The following is a 19,877-nucleotide window of genomic DNA, read 5'->3' on the forward strand; positions in this document are numbered from 1 at the left end:
GCTCCGCGGCATGTGGGATCTTCCCGGACCGGGGCACAAACCCGAGTCCCCTGCATCGGCAGGCGGACTCTCAACCACTGCGCCACCAGGGAAGCCCCTGCATTTTTTTTTTTAATTTTTAATTTTTCTTGCCTTTATTGTGCTGATTTTTTTTTTCTTTTGGCCGCGTCACGTGGCATGTGGGATCTTAGTTCCCCGACCAGGGATCGAACCTGCGCCCCCTGCATTGGCAGTGTGGAGTCTTAACCACTGGACCGCCAGGGAATGTCTTCACTTATTGTACGTACGTATGTATGTATGTATAAATAAATAAATAAATATTTTTTTTAAAAAAAGAATGAACAACAAAAACTAGGAAACAGTGAGCATGTACACTAGGAGTAAGTCATGTCAAACATGCCCAGTTTCCTTCTCCTAGGATGAAGGTGGAAATGCCAATGTCACTCTGAACAGAGTACCTGCAGGTTAATGGCACAGGCTTTCATATCATCATTATGGACACAACAGAAAAATTCAGGCTGGATGACAATGCTAAGAAGCAGAGGCAAACCTGACTGAATACCCGTAGTTAAGAGTTACTGATTCAGGGCCCACGGGGAAACCTCCAGGACAATCTTTGGTCCTGTTCTGTTCAACATATTCATTCATTCTTCCAATCTCTCACTTACTCAACAGACACTATATGTCTTACTATATGTCAGGCGTGCAGAATATACAAAGGTGATTCCCACCTGAAGCCTAGAATACTGAAAAATAGACAGAAAAAAAACCCCAGCATGACAAATGCTCAACTGAGTTGCTAGGAAGCTCCAAGGGTAGAGCCTGACCCCAACCTGGCCTCTTGAGGGAGGTCACTATCTATATCAAAGGTCTGATCGTCTCAGGAAAGATATCATGAAGCTAGGAAGTACCACTAACACCAAAAATCGCATACACATGAGCTGGAAAAGGTGGACAATATAAAAACATCCATGTGAAACCCATTTGCAGTTACTGAAGAATCTTGTCTTTAGGTTGCTGGAGAACACTACTCTTGTTTTGAGGCCTCACTAACAGACCTTTGTCAAAGAGGCCTCTAAGCAGAGCAAGGTGTCCAGACAGTGAAGAACGGGGCTCATGTCAGATGAGGACTGGCTAAAGGTACCCTGACTTTCCAGGACTGCCCCACCTTCTCCAAGCCCATGACTCCACTCATGTTTCTCCTCTGCTTTCTCACAGGGAATCACCCACAGTCAACAGACTCAGGAACTTCAAGATCCCTGATGGTACCCTGGTTGGCCCGCTCGAGGGAAGAGGCAGCTGGAAGACAGCTCCCAAGTCAGCTCCCAACAACAAGGTGGGCCGTCAGTGGCATGTTTCCAGTTTGCAAGATCTTTCTTGTCGGTCCGCTCCCTCCTCCCCAATCTTAGCCCCAATGTTTTCCCTTCCACCACACACAAGAGAAGAAAGACTGAGAAACATACAACCAGGTACCAAGGCTGTGTATCCCAGGCAGTCATTTCGCCCTCCCAGCCCTTCCTGTTCCTCTGTTTAATGACGACAGTGGACTAGATAATTCCTTCCAGCTCTGCCTGAAGCTTGCGGTGGCCCTGTATAAACAGTCTCCTCCTGGAAGAAGTCACCATTTAAAAGGACTTCAAAGAGAGGGCAATGCTTAATACGAGTGAGTGAACGGTGGAATTCTGGGCATCCAAGAGTTCTTATTTGGGTTCCCCCACCTGTGTAGGAAGAGCTCTGGCAGGGACCCTCCATGGGGACTGACCTCTTCAGTGACGATCGAGATAGCACCTGTGCAGCCTGGTTCATGGCCCTGACCCAAGAGTTCATATCCTCCTGGGTGTCGGCACTGAAGTAGTAGGTCCTCATGCCTGACTGCTCGGCCTGAGAGCCCCTGGTGGAGCTATTATAGATGAGTGCTCGCATCCCCATGTGCACGGCCTGGAGGGAGAAGACGGAAACCCAGGTCAGAGAGGTTAGTGTGCATCTCACTTCCAGGAGCAAAAACCAGAAACGCCCCGGCCAGGTTCTCCCTTCTCCCAGACTAAAAGCCCACGCACCACCCAGCTTATTTCCACACCTGGAAAAAAACGTCACGGGCTGGATTCCCTTTTCTTGGTGAAGCCAGGCCTAGGAACAGCTGTGTCTGTTCCCCACAGCAAAAGCCCCACAGCGGTATCTGTTTCCTACTTATCTTACTCCCACTTAGGGAGGGGCACACAGTCAATTCAAGGTTTATTTGAGAAAGATTTTTTTAAAAAACCCTCACTCCATAGAAGCAGACTCTCGGGAATCCCTGTTTTGGTTCTTCTGAAGCACCTGCTGACTGGAATTGATTCAAAAATCAGCTGCTCAACAGCAGGCAGCTCGGTGCAGATATTCACTCTGCTTCCTGCTTGGGCATGAAACATGATGTACGCCCATCAAGGAAGCTGCTCTTTTGTCTCGCCAAAGAGGCAATACAAAGTACAGCTGAGCAGTCTAACACTTGACTGGAGACCCTGGCACACCTACTATACGTCAGGAAGCCTCAAGGTGCTTTCACATGTTCCACAGGTACTGGGAAAAGCAACTGCAATGGACTGCGAACAAGAGGTTTTCCCCCTTGTGCTCTGATAAGCAAGGTCCTTTAAATTTGCAAGGAAAAAGCTCACCAAATCCACAAAGGAAAATGATGTGGAAATAGGAAGATTTACAGAGTGCCTACTATGTGTCTCCTAGGTACTTCCGTGACTTTAATCTCATTTTAATCCCAACAGCCTTATAAGGAAGGAACAGAATCTCTTTTACAGATGTGGTAAGTGAAGCTCTGAGAAGTTAAGTAACTTTCCTAGATTTCCACGCTTGGTCACAGATTCTTCACAGCACCTATCACCTGGTATTCTTTATTTTACATGCTTGCTTATCATCTGTCTCTTCTCCAGAATATAAACTCGATGAGAGCAGGGACTCTGTCTATTTTGTTCACTACTATAACCCCAGGAACGGTGCCTGGTACATAGTAGGTGCCCAATAAATATTTTTTGAATGAATGAAAAGTTGGAGGCAGGATTCACACCTAGGAATGTCTGACTCTGAGTCCGAGCTTCTCTGTACAGTGCTCTCAGGCTCTATCCAGAAATGAGTCCGATACAGATCAGTAGTCTGATAATCTGGATCCAGAATGACAGACAGACGCCATGCAAGGACCAGTCAGAGAAAGCAAAATGAGAGAACTAAACAGAATCTGGAAAATGACATGTTTCTAAAATCACCAATGGTCATGGATAAAACCTCTCAGATGAACTGTCAGCATTCACTTCTCCACTCACATGCCTAACATCCAGGTCCAAAAACGATATTAAATTTGGGCCTGCTTGTGACATTCACATATCTGAATCCATCCAGCCCAGTGCCAAGGGAGTCCAGGCAAACTCAGCCTGCAGCTAAGGGTTCCACAGTGGGTTCTGGGGCAGGCATTTACTTGACTAAGCTAAGGTGATTCAGTGAACAATCACTGACTTACAGAGGACTAGACATGAAACAGTAGTAAGCCTGAACCAACCTTAACTTGGGAAGTATAAGGAGTGTCATTCACCACAACTCCTACTACAAATGACTGCTCCATGTCATCTGTTTGCAGAATGGGACTAGCCCCATCTACCCTGGCAGAACTAGCTGATGGTTAGTTTTCCTGGAGAAAGCTCTGAATGGGTAATCAACCATTTATAGTGCAGTGATACCAGACCTGTGGATGTTCAGAAGAAAAGTACCTAACCCGAGGACTTAAGGAAGGCTTCCTGGAGGAGGTGGCCCCTGAGCAGACACCTAAAGGACAAGTAAGTAAGAGTTGGGGAACTCTTCAGGGCATTCCAGGCTGTGACTGAAGTTCAAGGGCGGGAAGGGGGGGGGAAACGATGGCTCCTAAAGGCCACCGAGAGCCCTGCTTGGCTCCTCCTGCAGACCTAGCGGAGCCTCAGGGTGCATCTAGCACCCTGGCTCCCTGACAGTGCCTAGGAGCTGCCTGGCTGCGAGTACAGTTAGAGAAGACAGACAAGAGAGAACCACATAACCCTTTAGGCTCTGCCTATGTACCACTACAAATACTCTGAACAACCTCAGGCAAGGTGCCCTAGCAACAGTCAGAGAATTTCAGCTCTGCAAACTGTGAAGAATTGATATCAGAGGCAAGCATAAGGCCCAGGACACAAAATACTGCACACTCCTCAGTATGCCCAAGAACATGGATCCTGAACTGTCCCAGGGCCCATCCTCACGTTCCTAAAAGAATGACACTGCAACCCAAAGGGAAGGGAACTCTTTCACACTCAGGAAACCACAGCCCTGTCTGGAGAACCACCTGAACATCACCCGTTCTGACTGCAATAGCTTTTCTCCCTTCTCAGACCCTGAAGACCCCAACCATCCCCCCAAACATGCATGCCTTCTGTCTCCCAGAAAATATATTTAGGGAACACTCTTGGTGAAGCCTATTAAAAAAAAAAAAGAATGTACGACACATAAAAGATGTTTTCCTAGAATGTATTTTCACACCTCCCAACGAAGTGTTAAGATGAACTATATATAGTTATTATAATCAGTTACTCTGAGGATATCCCAAACGCTGTCCCCCAAATTCACACGCAACAGCGTTATGCCGATTGTTTGCCCAGTAGCAACACTAAACCCTAGAAAGGAAGGTTTTTCTGAGGAAGGCTTTCAGGCTGCAAAAGACCAGGGTGACACCCATCGAACAAAATGTTTTCAGAGCCAACAATAAGCAAGAGAGGCTCTGAACAATTTAATACAACAGTATTCCTAAAATGATAACAATAAACATTAATTGAAACCACCTCCCACCTCCTGCAATGTGTATACGGGTGACCAGAGTAAGACATGGAAGAAAAGCAGAGAAGAAGAGAAAGAAATTGTCCTCCCTCCCTGTAATGCAACTGAAAGAGGACAGAGTTCAGGGTGGAGATCTGCCTCCATCATCTTCCAACTTTGGGACTGTGGGCAAGTTTTTTCAGCTCTCTGATCCTCGTGTTCCTAATCTATAAAATGAAGCTAACGATCCTGACCTCACAGGCTCCCCACAAGCATCAAATGAGGTAACATGGATAAAAGTAGTTCTCAGTCACAAAAGGTTTTACAGAAATAAGGCAATGCCATATCATGCAACATGAAGCGAAGGAGGATCCAGAATCTTCAACCCACAGCAACTCTGGAGTCACCGGGGACAGTGACAGTGGTACGAAAGCATGCGAAGGGCTGTGCTGATACTAGTCACAGAAATAGCGACAGGAAAAGAGGGGTCTAAATACTTAAGCAAGGCTGGGGGACTCAAAAGCTAAGATACAAATGAAAGTACTGTGATGTGATATTATTCTTGTTTAAAGAATTGATAACTTTGTTAACATGAGTCTGAAACGCTCAACCTCTTAACTTCTTCCCCCCAACCCCCAGCAGAAACAACTGCTTTTGTGAAGCTATTTTGGGGAACACAACATTTCTTAGGATGGAATTACTGCACTGGAGGAGCGGGGGCAGTACCTTAAAGGAATACTTGCGACTTATGCGATCCTCGGGGGCCACTGCTGAGATCACGTAGCTGGGCAGAGGAATGCTCCCCAGGACCACTTCTTCTCGGCTGTCTTTGAATGGAAATACAAACCTGAATAACCTTCTGTGGCACCTTCCTTGGGCTGGTCCGTCCCACTGCCCTAGTTCAAGGCTCCTTATCTCTCCCAGGATGACTGCAATCACGGATTGCCCATTCGGGTGCTCTGGGGACCTTTGTGCTAGTGCTGGAACTACACAGGTGAATCAGACAGGGCCCTCTCCCCGAGGAGAGAGACAGGCATGTAAACACGCTCAGCTCGACCTGCTAACTCCTGAAATACAAGGCATACCAAGTGCTGCGGGAACACATAGACAGGAGTGGCACACAGCCTGGGGAAGTGGAGAAGGCTTCAGAAGGTGATATTTAAACTTTTGTAAAGGATGGGGAAGGGAATGCTGGGTGGTACACACCTCATAGGCAATGTTAGAGCAGGTGTGAAATATCCTACCTTTTACGTCTATTCTCTTCCTCCCCCAAACCGTCTTCGTTACCAGAGGTAACTTCCTAATGACAGAACTGGTCCCACTGCTGTCCCACCCAAAGGCACTTGCTGACTGTCCACTGGATACAGAATGAAGCCCAACTTCCTCTGCCTAGTGTCACAGCCCTTTTGCATTTTGGCTCTTACCCACCTCCTGAGCCTTATCTCCTAGTGTGTGCTCCATGCAAGACTCACTCTGGCTTTGCAGGTCTGTCATTCCACTTTCTTCTGCTTCTAGAACTTTAATCAAGTTGTTTCTTCTGCCTAAATGCCCATCTTCCCCCCCTACACATGGGCCTAACCTAAAAAGCCCAACTCGAGCCCTAATTCTTCTAAGGAGCCTGCCCAAGTTCTCCAATATGGAATTGGCTTCTTGTTCCTCTTGAACTGCCTAAGCACTTGGGATGTCTTCCAAAACCTAGTCTTGTCTTAAAATTAGGCTATCTCTTCCTCCATATTTTGAGCCTTACTTCCTTCTCACCTTTGCACAGCCCCTAATTCTATGTACTGGGGCTCCATAAATGTTCATATGGCCAATTTAATTCACCAGTTGCCCATCCAATAATAGGGGATAAATCCACATAACAGGTTATAAAATATAATGTTCACCTATACTTCCCATCACTCTCCAGATTGAATCAAATGTTTGCCTGTGCCCCATGTGGGGCAGAAGCTGGAAAACCTCCAGATCTTGAGACCTTAATTAGAAGGCAAACCAGATTCTATTATTTTAACTCAACAAATGACACTTGCAGTGCTGGGACTGGTAAAAATGAAATCACCAACCATGCACATATGTAAAAGTGAACACTCTGGCAGGTTAACAGGTTATCAATTAGCTCAGGCCACTGGTCCATTCACTGGATTTGAGAAGACCACCATTTGCATCACCTCACCACCCCCTCTGGCACAAAGACCCCTTGGTGGCCTGAGCCTCAGCTCACCTTTATAGTAAAACAAGCAATAATCAGCAAGCACAAACCACCTCCTCTTCCACAGCCTCATCCCAGAACTGTCCTGCAAAGCAAAGGAAACTAATCAGGGCAATATCTGAGCATACTGTTCCCCCTCCCCAGTCATGTACAACATGATTCTGGAACCGAGACTTGCCCATATTCACACTTTCTTTCAATAAATTAATAAGTTTTTACTGCATAGCCATTCTTTGAATAGGACATTAAAATTTAGATCCAATGATGGCTTATCCCCAGGAAGTTTTGTTTCCTATAAACAGACTAGTGTATCACAAGCATCCTCCTTTTAGAAAGGAAGATATGAATTCAAAAATACAGTTCTTGGGCTTCCCTGGCAGTCCAGTGGTTAAGATTCCACGCTTCCACTAAAAGGGGCGTGGGTTCGATCCCTGGTTGGGGAACTCCCACATGTCGCGCAGTGTGGCCAAAAAACCCCCAAAATACAGTTCATCCATTAAGAAAGAAATCAGTTTTTAAACAAAAGTTATTTATTTATTCCTTCTTTCCTTCATTCATTCACTGATTCAGGTGCTACACTGTAAAATATCTTCACTTATATGCTGACTAGAAAATTGGTTTACATAGTATGAAACAAAGAGTTTAAGTTAGCTAATTAATCAATGAGGCAAAGTTCTCATTAGACTAAGTTCAGTTATCTACCACAAAGGACTGATTTTGCTGTGTTTTTCCTTCCTTTCAACAGAAAAAGACCTGGATTTTCTTGTGAAAAAATTTTTTAAATATGGCTAGGGTAGGAAAATAGTAGTTTTAGGGTCACTTTTCTCCCAAACCTAGGAAAATTCCAGAGCCATTTTTAGCTGTTAAAATTGTCTTCCTTCTGCAAAAGTTTTTGACAGGCTTAAATTTTTAAAAATTTTATTCATTCTCCATTTACTAAAGTGTTAAAAACTTGCTAAGCTCCTGCATTTCTTGGTTTTATCTTCTGCATTAACCAGGTGATCTGGCATATGATACTTGCTTTGTTTGAAAAGCTCTTCTCCATCCTTCCACATCTGCTTCAAATGTCAGTTCCTCTGGAAAGCCTTTCAGGACTCCCCCAAGCATAGCTACATTCTCTCTGCTGTGTGCCCACAGCACTGTACACAGACCTTGGTTACAGCTACAGCACAGCCAAGGAGCCGAGGGGCCTGGGCCAGGGGGTGTCTGTTGGGGAGAAGGATTATTTACAATACCTTCCCTCTACCTCCACATTTCAAAGGAGCATCCTTTTGTTTAACGGAGACAGGGATGCAAGTGGAAAAAGTCAGAGGGTTAGATTATTCAGGTAAGAAAAGAGAATGAGAACAGAGCTGTGAGGGAAGAGGAAATCATTAAGAGAGGGAGGTGCCAGAGGAGTACCGGCCAGAAGAGGCTGGAGAGCTGTGGGAGCTGCCATGCGGAGCAGAACCGGGGGGAGAGATTTCAAGGGGACATTTAGGAATTTATTCTGTGTAGTGTGAAAGGTAATGTCTTCCTCTGTTTTCCCACAAAGCCTTTAGTAAAAATGTACATCATTGCTCTCAGAATTTGTGTTTTTTTGGATAATATGCTATGTGAGAGACTGTGCTGGGTGATGACATGACACGTGAGAGGTGTTTCTATGCTTCCCCCTGCAGACTATGACATGAGTTCCTCAAGGGCAGGAACCACATGTTACTCATCTCTTTGTCGTTGCTGTGAGAGCACTTAGAACACAGCAGGCAGTTGGTGGGTGGGTGGGTAGATGAATGGATGGATGGCAAGAAAAGAAGGAAGGAGACAAAAGGGATGTGTTCTCTGACCCTGGGAGCTCACAGCCTATCCAAGGCCAGAGGACCAGAGGCAGAACAACTGCCTCTGGTGAAGTTGTGGTGAAGTGTGGTGAAGCTAGAGATGAAGGATGGCCTGTGGGAGAAGGAAGAGCTGGTGATGGTGCTGAAGTTTCCAACCTGGGTGCCTGGGAAAATGGTGGTACCCCCACCAAGATCCAGAAAAAACAGTTTCGGAGAAAAAGACAGGTAAGGGGTAAGGAGACAATGAGCTGAGTTTGGCTGATTTGGAATCTGAGGTGCTAGGATGCTAGGTATGTGTTAGACTGGGGGAAAGGAAAAGATGGGATTTTTTCAGGCAAATGATAACAAAGGCTCTTTCACATCAGGAAGGCAAGTGCTGGCAGAGGATTGGCGGTAAGGCTGGATTCATACTGACCCACCCACACTTGGGCCCGAGTCCCAGGACAGCCAAGAGCACTGGGAACCAAAGCGGTTAAGTGGGTTTGAGGAAGGAAACTGCAGCCATTGAGCAGACTGCCGACTCACAAAAACGAACAGCAAGTCGCTTAGCACAGTGGGCAGAATCTACTGGCCTCAGACAAACTCAGGAACAGAAAGCTTATTATGAGCCTGTTCCCAGTTCCCGGGGGTCAGGGTAAGGAAGGAATTCAGCAAGAACTACCTCCCTACCACCCCTCCCTCCCTCAGTCTCCTCACCTGCTTGTGCAACCAGCCCCTCACCACCACCGGAACATTGGGGTTCCTCCGAATGGCCTGGTCCCTCTTTCCAAAGCTGTGGACTTTACTGCTGGACTTTATGATCTAGGAAAGAGCAGACTTGAACTCTAGCAGCAGGGGGGATTTGGGGAGGCCCAAAAAGCATTTGCATGATAGGAGGGCTGTAGGCTCCCTGTGCCTTCATCTATGCAGCATTGCCCTCTGATCAAAAGAACAGCAAGAAGACAAGAGAACGGGCGTGCACACGGCCGCAGCATCCTAATTAAAAGGCAGGTGCAAGAGCTAGCAAGCTTCCTGTTTGGGTCACAGAGGAAAAAAAAAGTAAAGGGATTTTTCAATCAACTTTCACCAGCAGCTGCTGGCCCTAATATGTCCTATGGCTTTCTGGAGCAATGCTACATTCTGGGCACAGAATTTGTCAATTTCCAGATATTTACCCCTCCTATCTGGTTCACTCCTCAGCACCCTCCCCTCTCTACAATGCTGGTTCTCTTCCCTGCTCCTCAGTCAGTGCTTCCATATTGTGGGCACAGAAACCTCTGGGCCCTTCTGTTGTGAATCTCACCATGCGGTCTTTGACACACGTGTGAACAGAAGTGTGGCCCTCCAAAGACACGACAGGAAAATGAAGAATGCGGCCAAGGCCATAGATGTCAGTCCTGGTTCTGTCAGCAATCACCTGTTTTCTTGGACATGTGACATAACCCCAACTGACCTCAATTTCCTGATCTGTCATTTGGGGAGAATACTTTTTACATGTCTCCCTCACAAAACTATGGTGAAGATCAAATGGGTTTCTGGCTACAAAGGGGCCTGGCAAAATACAGAAGAGGGGAAATGGCCAGGAGCTCACCTTGGGGCCAGGCTTGGCCTCCACGGTAGAAGTGGTCCCGGCCGTGGACGTTTCACTGACCATGCTGGACGGTCTTTGGTTTCTCTCTTGCTTCGACATATGTGGATTTGGCCTGTGGGGAGACAGAAGGGAATCCAGTGAATAAGTGGCCAGGCTGCAATGGGAAATGGAATCTAAGATTTATTTCGGGTTAGAACTGGTTGATGGGACCTTAAACTGCCCAGGACAGATCTTCTAGACACCACCTAACTCCAGACTGCCGTTAGAGGGCCACGACACCCAGCCTACCCACGTGCTTCAGGGAATCAACAGCATGACAAATGGGCAATCTCCACAACCTGACACCCCACGAAGGGGCCAGGTCACTGCTGCCTGCTGCCCCAAAGTCCCCACCTTTATCTTCTTACTCGGGTGTTTGTGGCAACTGCCCCATCAGATGGGCACACACGATTTAACCCATTCTTTACAGCAAAAGCAACACACACACATACACACACACACACACACACACACACACACAGACACAGACACACACCCCCCTCCATTTCCCCTGGCTCCCAAAAGAAGCTGTTCCTAATTAGTAACAAGAAACCACTTGCGCACACATCCACACCCCCAGATACACAGAATCGCTTACCATAAATGCCAGTGGGGCTTGCCTCCCAAAATAGATTACTCAACAAAGGGTCTTATTCTAGGAACACTCCATTAGCCCCAAAATAGAGCCATTGAAGATATTAACCCCTTGTGCCATGCCTGGAGAGCACAAAGAAATGAAGCATGCCTGCATCCCCAGTGAAATTCCCCTTGATGTGTCCCCATCAGCATCCAGCAACATCATGCGTCCCACCAAGAAGGTCCACCTGCCCTGGGAGGGCCAGCGCCCTGGGAACATCATGGTATAGCACTTAAGAGCCATCACAGAGAACCCTTCTTACCTGCCTCCACGGAGCCCCAGCATTTGCCAGAGTCTTTCAAAGCAGCAGTGGCAGCAGATGACTCCACACAATCCAATCCCTATCCTTAAACAGCTCAATGCTTGATTCCCAGACCCTGCTAACTCTAGGATCTGTAAGCCTTCCTCAAAGTGTAAGTCCCAGCATTCTATGGCTGGGCAACAGGATCCAGGAGGCTGCAGTAAACTGAGGCTTTTGGCTTTTGAGGAGTGGAGAAAATCCGATTTGGAGGCCTGGGCCAGGGCCCTGAGGAGATGGAGATGGAGGATCCAGGCAAGACACAGCTGAGGAAGACACTCTCTGGATGTCTGTTTGCCAGGCTCACTTTTACACAGGTGCTACGAGGGAAAATCCTAGCTTCCACCCTGGAGACATGCTGCTTCCTTCAAAACCACTGCTGCTCAAAGGATAAGTGATCCTTCCCACACCCCAAGACAGAGACCTGACACCCTGTACCATTAGGGAAGTCCTTCGCGGAAGTAGCTGTGACCCCTGTGCTCTCTGAGTTGTGCCAGCAGCAGGACCACTGCAGCGGGCACCAGCTTTCCAAGCGGCTGGGCCCTGCCGGATGCTTGGCAGCTGGAGGTGCAAGTCCCACCAGGCAGAAAGATCACTGGCTCCTGGTCAGCTCAGGCACTCACTCCAGATTCCCCGCCCCCGGCCTCCATCCCAGCCAGACTTTTGTTACTGCTCCCCACTCAGAGAATGTCACAATACTTAGAGCCCGCTCACTGTTGGCAGAAGCTGTGTGCAGCAGAGATAATCGCCAACCGGGGGTGGGAAGGGGCTCTGAGAGGCTGCCTTGTCCAGCTCCTGCCTCCAGACAGAACTATGCCCGAAACGTCTTCCTGGAACCTGGTCTTGCCTGACTTCAGATTTACAGAGGTTGAGACGAGGAAGAAGAGTTCTCAGGTTATCTCAGTCATGGCAGCTGTATCTCTAAGCCAAAATTCAGGACACAAAGTCCAACAGTAAGAAAGGTTTGTTTGGGATTTTATCAAGTTTAATTGGCTCCCATTTAAGACACTGATATGAGGGTTATTACAGAATACTAGAGAAATATAAGAAAAAAGCTAAAAGGAAGGAAAAAAATCACCATAGTCCTGTTACCCACAGGAAAGTCATTTTTAATACTTGGTATATTTACTTTCATTCTTTTTCATATGCCTGTTTTTTTTGGTGGGGGGGAATGTGTGCTTTTTTGTTTTTATATAATTGTGATCATACTGTGTTTACAATTTTGCATCTTGATTTTTAAACTTATTGTAATATAAACATCTTCTCCTTTCTTCTTCTTTTTTTAAAAAAGTATTTATTTATTTAATTATTTGGCTGCACCGGGTCTTAGTTGAAGAATGTGGGATCTTTAGTTGCAGCATGCGGGCCCCTAGGTGCGGCATGGGGGATCTAGTACCCTGATCAGGGATTGAACCCGGGCCCCCTGCATTGGGAGCATGGAGTCTTACCCACTGGACCACCAGGGAAGTCCCTCTCCTTTCTTTTAAACTCATCCATGTCATTTTAAATGACTGCATCACATTCCATCAACTAGATATGCCATCACTACTCTGTGGGACAAAGAAGAGACTATCTGGATTTGTGATTGCTCAGGAAATCCAGGACAGATGCCCATTTTTTTTTTGCCATTTCTGCACCTTCCAATCTTGAACTCTAACTGTAGTCATCTTCCTGTATTCTAACCCCATGTCCCCTCCCTACACTAGCTTCTGGGATGCTGGCTGGCCGGGGAGCTCCTCCAGCCACAAGTGCGGGAAGAAAGATGACTTCCTTGCAGCCTTGGGTAGGTGAGGAAAGAAGGTACGACTACCACATAGAGAGCCAGGTATGAACAGATTTCAGCTGGAAAAGGACTGTATGTGGCCCCAACACTGAACATTAGTGAGGGACAGGACAGGGGTGGCGGGGTGAGGACAGGGAGAAACACATGAAGACAACTCCATTCTCCATGACTAGAGACCTCTGCTCAGCAACATCCAGAGAAAGCTGCCTTATTAGCAGACAGGACTAAAGTCCAAACTAAATCTGCCCCAGAGAGGGGACCATGTCCTCTCTACAAACAGGGAGCATGTCTTCACCAGGAGTCCCCACTCAAGCAAAAGACTCAACCATTACCTAGCAGTCCTTGACCCGACTCTTTGAAAGAACAAGGCGCACACAGCTACCCACTTGGCCAAGTAACAAGATCTGCATTCAGAGGATGTTCCTCTGAATCTCTTCAGCATGGGCAATGGTCTCTTAGGTCCCTCAAAGGGTGACTATCACTTCTGGAAAAAATCACTAGAAGTTATCTGGAATTTCAACTGGTTTAAAAGAAAATAAAAAAGATGGTGGTCACGCTTGGGACACCATTTGGTATTCAAAAACGAGGATATGAAAAATGTCTCAAAAACAATTTTCTCACTTGGCTGAAAAGCTGGCTCTGATGGAAACTTCTAGAGGTTGTTTACCACATTATTTTGAGCAGTGGGAACATCAATGGAGCATGTGTCTAGCCTCCTGAAGAGACAACTCTGAAAGGAGCAACAATCACTTGGATGTGGGCATTCTGGCACATTTGCTTCAGCCAGTTACGTCTTACAGGTGTGTTCCCCACTTAAAAGTCTGACAGGGCAGACACTGATTTGTCCTCAACTCCCCAGACTCCTGACAGGTCTTACTCAAGAACAGCGCCCTCCCCCAGAGAAGAGAAGAAGAAGAGCCTGTGCCCCTGAGCTGAGCAGCTGTGAAGGTGGTTTGGTTCCCAGCAGCATGCCCTCAGGCACACGAGTCACACAGATGCCGGCAGAGGTGACAAAAAACTGCACACACTAGGGGAAGGCAGACTCTTAGTGTCATTCAATAAAATCTATTACCTTAAAAGCCTGTTTGCCAGGTTTCTGTGCTATCCTGGTTCCCAAAGTACAGTGGGATGATTTGAACAAAGAATTCTCTTTCCTTGAATTGGGCTACATGAATGCTGATTATTTTGCTGGAGGGGTGTGGGCTGAAGTTCAAAACAGTGAGCTAGAGTTTTAACTCAATTGCCTCCCCTCTGAAAAGAACAAAAGAAGTTAGAACCACACAAAAATCAGTCTGGAGAAGCAAGCCCAGGAGGAAAATGACCTTCATTCTACTCTGAACTTCCTCAAGGATGTGTCAGGTGAACCTGGGCAGGAAGTCATTTTCTCTGTCCCTCAATTTACCCATCTACAAAAGGAGCTGCTTCTGCTTCCTACATTTCCAGGAGCAAATGCATGTAACACTGTCAGATATAGTAAGAGAGAGAAGTTATAAATTCAGAAACCACTCCTTTCTGCTGGGTCTGAATTTAAGTGAGTTTGGTTAATGGGCTCCTCAGCTGCCTCTCAGTCAACATCAGGAACTGGAGCAGACTGAAGCGGCAGCACAGCAAGACCCTATTGCTGTTGCAACAGGTAGGTTGCCAGGCCAAGTATCACCAACCCTTAGGGACAGGTACACAAGGTCAAGCAAGCCCAGGGAGCAGGCTGTATTTGTCCAGCACCTGCTGTGTCAGGCACTTTGCCTGCATTATCTCACTTACCCTTGCAAAGCCAGTTTTACCTTCTCCATTTTGTCAAAGAGGAAATTGAGGCTCAGAGAGATTAATGACTTGCCCGGGAGAGAAGCTGGACTCCAAAACCTAGGCTTCACCACAGAGATACCATCCCACGGCAAGTCCCAAGGTCTGGCAGAAACAGGATTCTGCTCTTCTCAATCCCAAGAGCAACCCCCAAACCAAGAAGATCCTGGGGTTGTGGAAAGACCATGAGCCCAGAAAAACGGGATCTCAACAAAGCTCGGTAGCTTACTGACTCTCCAAGAGTCACGTCACTATTCTGGGCCTCAATTTCCATTTTTGCCAAATGAGGTGAAAAGAACTCTCGTCTCACAAGGTGGTTATGTAGACTGAAATGACGCTTTGAAAACCACGAAGCACTGCACTCAACGAGAAGCACTGTTTGCCCCTGTTACCAGTGGAGACTCCAGAATTTAAATCTCAGGTATACTTTATTTTTATTTCTAAGGCACTTCTCTCCAGAAAGCTGAAGATACTAGACAATTAACTTCTGAACAGCGATCATTTCCTATAAACAGCCCTATAAACACCTTCGCTGGGGCTTCTTTAACGTGTAATAACCCTGTGGCTGGGGGGTTGGCCTCCCTTTCTTTCTCCAGGAGAAAGATAATGTCAAGAGTCTTCAAGGCTATGATGGGAGGTTAGGAAGCTATGGGAAATCAGGAATCTCTTACGAAGAAGACATCATTAGATGACATCTGTGTCCCATTAATTCCTAGAAAAATAGCCACCCCAATTCATGCCCTATCCTCAAGGATTCTACATGGAGAACTCAGCTGAGATTACTGGGTGCATGAGAACAGGCACACTCACAAACAACCAGCACAACCAGCATTTTTTAAGGCGCTCACACGCACTACCCTAAGGGGTTTGCAGAGAGCAATACACAATGAAAAGCAGGAATAAAACCAAGTTCTTGTCCCAAACAGGCAGACACCTCCACACCTCCTCCTCCCAGAGAAAGAGACACACAGACGGACCACCAACGCTCCCTGTACACACTCCCAACATCCCGGGGGAGGCTGTCTGACAGGGGTTTTCATTCAGCGACTGTGGCCTCATTACTCAGCTAAGGCTTTCTGCATTCCTTCCCCTTCACCCCCAGCTCCTCTCTTGAACACAAGCTCCCGTTCCTCCCCCTATTCCACACCACCTCGGGGGCTGGAAACCAGCCCAAACGGCGGCCCTCACCCGGCACAACAACAACCCAGTGAGCTTCGAGGGCTCCTCTCTCCCACCTTCAAACCCAAGCACTGTCCTGAACTTGGCCTGAGTCCCGCTCTGCCATATGAGCCTGGTCGAGTCTCTTCTGCTGTCCAGGCTCCGTGTCTCTGTCTATGCCGAGGGAGAACCAGACTTTGACCTCTATTGTCCTTTTCACCTCTGTTCTGCTGTTTCAGAGATGCTACAATTCTAACCCCAGCCTTTGGCAAGCCCTTTTCTAGCATATCCGCTCCTCCTGGATTACCAGGCAGCCACTTTACACATTAGAAAAATAGCCTTTTCTAATGGAGATCTGGGTACTTCCAAGACCAGGAGGAGGTAAAAGAAGAGGACAAGGAGGGAAGTCACAGGAAGACAAAATCACTGTGCAAGCAGCAGCTTCCCTTCCACACACAGCAAAGCCACCACTGCAGCATCTTCCTCAGCACAGACAGCCGGAGACGTGGTTGCTGTGTGGCAACGATTGCATCCCCAGTGCCAATGCCCTTCGAAACATCAACATCAAAAGCCAAGCCAACACCCAGGTGTCTGAATGAACTAAGGACACCATCATCACCTCTTCCCTTACCTGTGATTGTCACCAACACCGTCTCTTAGACCAGGAAGGAAAACTGAACAGTCAAGTTTCTGCATCTGCTTGGCAGGTGTTCCCATTTTTCCTCATTTTTCTGCTGCCATGGCAACCAAATGCAACAGGCAAAGCTAGCCCAAGACTGCCAGTCTGGAAAGACAAGGCGCTGGCTGTATCAGCCGCAGACAGCAACACCTCAGCCTCACAGCCCGGGGCTCAGCAGATGAGCTACAGGACAGACTCCTTCTCCGAGCTCAGAGTTGTAGCGCACCCCCTCTGCCAACCTGGGCTCTTAATCTCTCACTGCGAGCTTTCACCAACTTGAAACTGCAGGAAGAACGGAAGACAGCCATCTCTAGCAGCAGGAGATACACCACCCCCAGGCATAATCAGCATATGCCTTGGAGAGTCTTGCCCTGCAACCTGCAGAGTGAACCCCCAAAGAGGTCAAAGGTCAGGAAGGTAAGTCTAACCTTCAGCAAGATAGTATCTTTTAAAGTCTTATCCTCCAAACACCACTCATGAAATTCTAGGCAATTCCAACTGTGGTTTTTTTCTAAGCAGTCCAGTGAGAAAACGAAGGGTTGCTCAGACCTCAATGGAAGGAACAAGCTAAACTTCCTAGGTTGCCCAGAAAGACAGGCCAGGCAAGGGTCCTCTCCCCTAGTTAGGAAACTCCAAGGCGATCTTGGGGGCTTTACAGCTGGCTTCTGAGCAGAGCAGGCTTCTGAACTTCCAGAGCGCATACTCTCTCAACTAGGCCCCACCTCGTCATCAAACGTTTAACAGAGCCTGGGGATCAGTGTACGCAGCATGCTGTCAATCAGCTGCCAGCCTCACGGCTCCGAAATGCTTCTCTCCTCTTCCCCAAGAGCTGCAGAGGCGTCTGTCAGTGGCTTCCCGGGCATCCCAGCACTGAGAAGTAAATGCTCCTGTGCACGGCACCAACCACCAAAACCACAGCCTGGGAGTTCTCTGTGCCAAGGCTTCTGCCTTTATGAGGGCCCCTGGGTGTGGCCCTTTAAGCCACAAGCTCCCAATTCAAGAAAATCACTGAGAATCAGGAAAGAGGCCTTCAGAAGAAGAGACCAAATGATCCAATCACTGTAACTGAAGCCCTGTAAAAAGGCCTGAGGATGTTTTCTGGAGAAGAGACTACCGGGGAAGCTGGTGCCTTTCAAGCAAGCGTGAAGTTATTAGATCAAATTTCATTACTGCAAATACAATTACAATTAAAACTTCTAAGTAGTAGTAGCCTACTTAGTCAACACATTAATGCCTAAGTACAGCCAAGGAAGGGGAATGTCTCCTGAAGACCACTGAAATGAGAGGCAGTAGGTGTAGTAGTTAGAGGCATAGCATCTGCGGCCAGACTACCTGGTTTCAAATCTTAACTCTGCCATTTATTAGCTGTGTGACTTCTGGCAAGACTCTTAACCTCTCTGTGCCTCAGCAGCCATGATAATAACGTTATCTTCCTCAAAGGACTGTTGTGGAAATTAATATATGGAAAGCACTTAGAAAAGTACCTGATAATAAATCAAAAGGGCTCTAAGTATTAGCTATGCAAATAATAATAATATCAATATTATTATTAATGGAAAAAGCCAACTCTTATTCTAAGAAGTAGATTACTTCATTTAATGTTAAAGATGAAATTCTAGATCTTGAAACAAGGGATGATAGAAAATCTCCTTCCTAGAAAATTAGAGACTGAGCTGAAATTTGCCTGCCTTTTACTTTTACTCATTGATCTGATGCCTGCCTTTGGCAGCCACGTGATAAACATACCCCACTTCCACCTGCCAGCCCTTCTTGAAGACTTACAGCACATCCTCCTTCATCTTCTCTCCTACAGACTAAACATAGTTGGCCATAGGACAGGGTTTCCAGACCCCTTTCCATAAGGGGATTCCCCTCCTCAGGGATCTCTCAATTGCTCAACATCCCTCTTGAAATTTAGTACCCAGATCAGAGCATCTGGGGCTTGGCATGTCCTTGGGGCTCCATAAACTCAGAATGAATTAATGAAGTGGTCCACAAACACCATGGTATACCAGAACTATTCTCCCCATCTCTCTACACATTATATTTTTATTAATGCAGCCTAGGCTTATATCAGCTCTTCCAAGAGGGATTTCCACATGCCTGTTGGCTTGGGTATGCAGGGGTCTCCCCTGGGGGTCAAGGCTGCAGGACCTGTTGACTGATACCCACCTGCCTTGGGGGTTCTGACAAAGAACTCAGTCGCATAATAGAAAAGGTGAAATGAAAAAACAAACGCTAGTCATGCAACAAAAGATGCTCGTCAGCGACAGTCTCAAAAGGTCCTGCTTCCCTTAGTAAATCTGCACTGTGGGTTATTAAGCGTAGTCATTAGTGCTGACCAACAAATATTGGATTCCCTTCCCAGATGCGTGGTAGAAAAGCACGTCCCTGCCCCCCTTGGAGTTAGGAGTGGTCATGTGACTCGCTTTAGCCAATGAGATGTGAGTGAAAGAGCCAGTGCACAATTCACCAAGTTTCCCTTTTCTGGCCTTTGGCAATCATGGAAGCACAGAGATGCAGGTCCTTCAGTAAAGGTGACAGAGCTGAACCCCTCAGGGGACCTATGATGGACACATGGGGCAAAAGTGAGAACCTTAATTGTTCTAAGTCACTGAGATTTTATTTGTCGTTGTTATTACCAGAGCAGACCCTAGACTATCCTGACTGAACCTGTATTACTGAAACAGAAACTAGAACATTCAGAGTTTATGTCCTCTAGATCCACCAGATCACAGCTTTCACATTATTTCTCTTCTCCAAGCTTCTAATCAGTAAGATGGGAAACAATCTTTTGATGGGCATGCACCTGGTACACCGAACAGCTCAGGTGAGCCCCACCTGCCAGCAGTGCGGGAGATGGGTTATCTGTTCACATTAGTAATGCTCTAAAGGAAGTCACCATGGAGAATGTTTTTTTTTCTTCTCACAGGATAAGGAATCCCAAGATTATCTGACTAAAATCCATCTGAGATTGCCACTGCAGCCCAAAGAATGATGGGTTATCTGGAGGAGACTTAAGGATAAGTAGAAGAATCTGGGAGTAATTCAGGAGGGATGGGAATAGCAGGTTGTTTAAATCAGTGG

At 46.9% G+C, this 19,877-nt stretch overlaps 1 protein-coding gene across 1 annotated transcript in view; it reads right to left on the bottom strand.

Annotated features, from left to right (window-relative positions):
• The window catches only part of PLEKHA7 (pleckstrin homology domain containing A7), a 196,687-nt gene that overhangs the window by 37,450 nt on the left and 139,360 nt on the right, over nucleotides 1–19,877 (bottom strand). Inside the window, exons 5-9 of the mRNA XM_028500906.1 lie at nucleotides 10,397–10,508; nucleotides 9,523–9,627; nucleotides 7,025–7,097; nucleotides 5,530–5,630; nucleotides 1,763–1,938 (exon numbers count right to left, since the gene is read on the bottom strand). Coding sequence (XP_028356707.1) covers nucleotides 1,763–1,938; nucleotides 5,530–5,630; nucleotides 7,025–7,097; nucleotides 9,523–9,627; nucleotides 10,397–10,508 — 567 coding nt within the window. The remainder of the gene's footprint in view (nucleotides 1–1,762; nucleotides 1,939–5,529; nucleotides 5,631–7,024; nucleotides 7,098–9,522; nucleotides 9,628–10,396; nucleotides 10,509–19,877) is intronic.

The sequence above is a fragment of the Physeter macrocephalus genome, chromosome 16 (assembly GCF_002837175.3).
Source record: "Physeter macrocephalus isolate SW-GA chromosome 16, ASM283717v5, whole genome shotgun sequence".
NCBI lineage: Eukaryota > Metazoa > Chordata > Mammalia > Artiodactyla > Physeteridae > Physeter > Physeter macrocephalus.